Here is a 3,526-nt window from a genome sequence, read left to right on the forward strand (position 1 = left end):
TAGGCAGAATCACAGCCCTGATAGCACATGTACAGTTGAGGTCAAAAGTTTACATACACCTTGCAGAATATGCAAAATGTTAGTTACTTTACCAAAATAAGAGGAATCATACAAAATGCATGTTATTTTTTATTTAGTACTGTCCTGAGTAAGATATTTGACATAAAAGATGTTTACATTTAGTCCACAAGAAAAAAAATAGCTGAAATTATTAAAATAACCCCATTCAAAAGTTTGGGAATACTGTGTGTGGTTTCCAGGATGATCCACGACTGTTTTTTTTTTTTGTTATGTGTTCATGAGTCCCTTGTTTGTTCTGAACAGTTAAACTGAGCACTGTTCTTCAGAAAAATCCAAAATCCCCTGCAGATTCTTCAGTTTTTCAAGCATCTTTGTGTATTTGAACCCTTTCCAACAGTGACTATATGATTTTGAGATCCATCTTTTCACACTGAGGACAACTGAGGGACTCAAACACAACTATTACAGAAGGTTCAAACATTCACTGATGCTCCAGAAGGAAACACGGTGCATTAAGACCCGGGGGGTGAAAACTTTTGAACACAGATTCTGCAAGGGGTTCGCAAACTTCCGCATGCCACTGTATATATACAGTGTATATATATATATATATATATAATAGACAATTGAACATTTATTTTAAACAGCCAATCCTTATGACCCTAGAATGGGCATTACAGCATGATCTGCGATAGATTCCACTTAAAAATACAGCTGATTGTATGTAAGTTCCAACAGGGCAAAGAACAAGTCTATGCATGAATATGAGAATATTTTCTGCAAGAGTACTTGTATCCAGTTATTAGTGAGTGAGACCCCTTGTCTCTGCTTGTGTGTCTGTGTGTTTTTAGGGCCAGGCTGATCTGCTGAAACACGCTCGGGCAGAAGTGCTGGAAAACCTGAAACAGATCCACTACGCCGCCCTCACCTGTAACTTGGCCAAGGAAGGAGCGGGACCCTCTTTGGGGTCCGAGTCCAGGGGCCGCCGCAGCCTGGAGGCCATCCCGGAGAAGGCGGTCGTGGAGGACGACATTACAGACGAGGAGAACTGAGGGTGCCCAAGCGTCCCGCCAAATCCCATAAATCCTCTCCCAGGGTCGGCGTGTACCGAGAGCCGCGGGTGGCCAAAAACATTTCAAAAGATCTCAGCACGTCTCGCCCGCAGGACGCTTCAGAACCAAACGAAGCACGTGAAGCCAAGGCCTCCTCTGCTTCCCATTGCCGTCTCTCCTCGGTGCTGTCGGTATCCGGGGTCAGGTGGGTGTCGACGAGGCTGAACTTCACTCCAGGTCTTTCTACAAGCACAAACTTTTGAGTATTAGGAGGAATTAGAACTGAAGCCACGAATGTAACGAGATGTCGTGTGCGAATGTGTTCGAGGAAAGAAGAAAGCTGTTTACAATAAAGAACTACTTTGCGTTCTGTCTGCCAAAATAGTATGTGTGTGTATATACAGTATAAATATATAAATATGGAGATCTGTTACCTTTTTTGCTATGTGAACTTTTAATGGATCAGATTATTTTGTTATGAGAAATGGATGTTTTAAAGAGCTCTTATTTTATTTGCTTGTACAGAACTTGAGATGCGGATCTTATGAGACGGCCCCGGCCCTTTATGGGCTTTTTTAAAATTATTTGTATAAATGCAGGAGGATTTTGAGGATGTGGTTCGAGAGAGAATCTAGTTTCAGACATTACCAGCAGCTACTGTACATTTGAATAGGTGAGAGTCTCTGGGCTACTCTTTAGCAAATGTGCACATTGCAAAGTTTAATTGAATTTACATTGTCATTTAGCAGATGGTTTTATCTAAAGCAACTTACAAATGAAAATTCCTTAAATTGTCATTCTGTGTGTGTACAGAATACAGGACTGAACATTTTGCATAACGTGTCTCTAAAAAAGAAGGATGAAAGCCAACAGTTTAACCAAGTGGTTCTCAACCTTTTTGACTCCAAGGCCCCAGATTGTCTACAACAATATTTAAATGTCCCCTTCATTTGAAGGATTAAGGTATGTGTATAATATATATTCATTTTTATAAAAATGCCCTAAAAATGCCTTAAATGATTTAAGATTGCATTGATTTACATGACCTGTCCGGAGGTAGCAATTAAAATTAATTACAATTTAAATCATTTGAAGCCCCCCTTAATTTGACGTAGTGAGGATAAAGATAAAAAAAAAAAAGAAAAAATGTTTTACAATTTTTACTCAGAAAATATTTTGGAGTACAGCATGCCTAATATATATATATATATATATAAATTATAAAAATGCCATAAATGTTTTAAGAAGGAAATTCATTTACATGACTTTTCCAGGTCCAGATATTTAAAATTAATTATAATTGAAATTTTTAAAAGTAACCTTGCAAGCTTTGCCAATGCTGAGAACCATTGGTTTAACCAACTTGATGTTTTATTTAAATATATATATATATATATATATATATATAATTTTAGGCTTTCTACCTTTAAATTTCACATTAAATTCAATGTGCTACTTGCCATGTCTTTGTAATAATTTTGAAGTAATTTATGAGTGAAAAAGTGAACGAGTGATTTCCCTGCAGTGTGCACATTGTCTTTGAGACTGAATACTGTACGTCAAGTGTTGTGATTAAAGCTTCTCAAGCATTCCTGGAAACAAAGTAGTCCATGTGTGAATGGCTACTGTTCAGATATGATTCTGCCTTGTTGCTGAAGTTGTCTTACATTGCCTTTTTTTACCCGACTTCTTCTAGTTGCTTCTAGTTTGTGAGTGTTTGTTTCCGGCTCATTTAGTTGGTCTTCTCACTGTGCCAGTCTACTGTTGGACCCTGTGAACCACTTCCATTGGATTTTACACATGACCAGAGATTAAACTGGACCTAAAATGAAACAAGTTTGTTTATACATTTCAGTGCTGTTATTGTGTATTTATAATTATAGTTAACCAATTATACCCGTAAGGAGTGGATGATAGTTTCTAAGAGAATATTGTTTAACTCTGTTAAGACCCAATGCTCTGAAATAAAATGTTAATTAAATTAACTGTTTCTAGTTTGTTATGGTACTCAAAATGGTGTATATATATATATATATATATATGTGTGTGTGTGTGTGTGTGTGTAAGTTTGGGGTCAGTAAGGTATTTAAATGCTTTTGAAAGAAGTCTAATCTGCTTTCCATTTATTTGATTAAAAATATTAATTTTAAAATATTACGATTTAAAATGGCTGTTTTCTATGTGAATATCTGTTAAAATGTAATTTATTCCTGTGATCAAAGCTGAATTTTCAGTATCATTACTCCAGTCTTAAGTGTCATATGATCCTTCAGAAATCATTCTAATATGCTGATTTGTTGCCCAAGAAACATTTCTGATTATTATCAATGTTGAAAACAGTTGTGCTGCTTAATATTTTTGTGTAAACATTTTTACAGGAAAAATGTATAACTTTTATTCATTTTTTCAGGAATCTTTTGATGAATATATATTCTACATGTATATTTCCACCA

General features: G+C 36.0%; 1 protein-coding gene across 4 annotated transcripts in view; it reads left to right on the forward strand.

The window, feature by feature from the left end:
• plcl2 (phospholipase C like 2) overlaps positions 1-3,028 on the forward strand; it is a 68,738-nt gene extending 65,710 nt beyond the window's left edge. Inside the window, exons 6-7 of one of the 4 annotated variants that reach the window (XR_001632200.1) lie at positions 873-2,036; positions 2,810-3,028. Coding sequence is in view for 1 of the 4 variants with exons in the window: in XM_016464378.1 (XP_016319864.1) it covers positions 873-1,073 (201 nt within the window). In the remaining 3 variants the exon portion in view is untranslated. Of the gene's footprint in view, positions 1-872; positions 2,260-2,809 lie in introns of those variants that run through there. The other 3 variants (XR_001632199.1, XR_001632201.1, XM_016464378.1) reach the window with 3 other exon arrangements.
• Positions 3,029-3,526: the final 498 nt, after the last annotated feature.

Source organism: Sinocyclocheilus anshuiensis, unplaced genomic scaffold (genome assembly GCF_001515605.1).
Source record: "Sinocyclocheilus anshuiensis isolate Anshui unplaced genomic scaffold, SAMN03320099.WGS_v1.1 scaffold552, whole genome shotgun sequence".
NCBI classification, from domain to species: Eukaryota; Metazoa; Chordata; class Actinopteri; order Cypriniformes; family Cyprinidae; genus Sinocyclocheilus; species Sinocyclocheilus anshuiensis.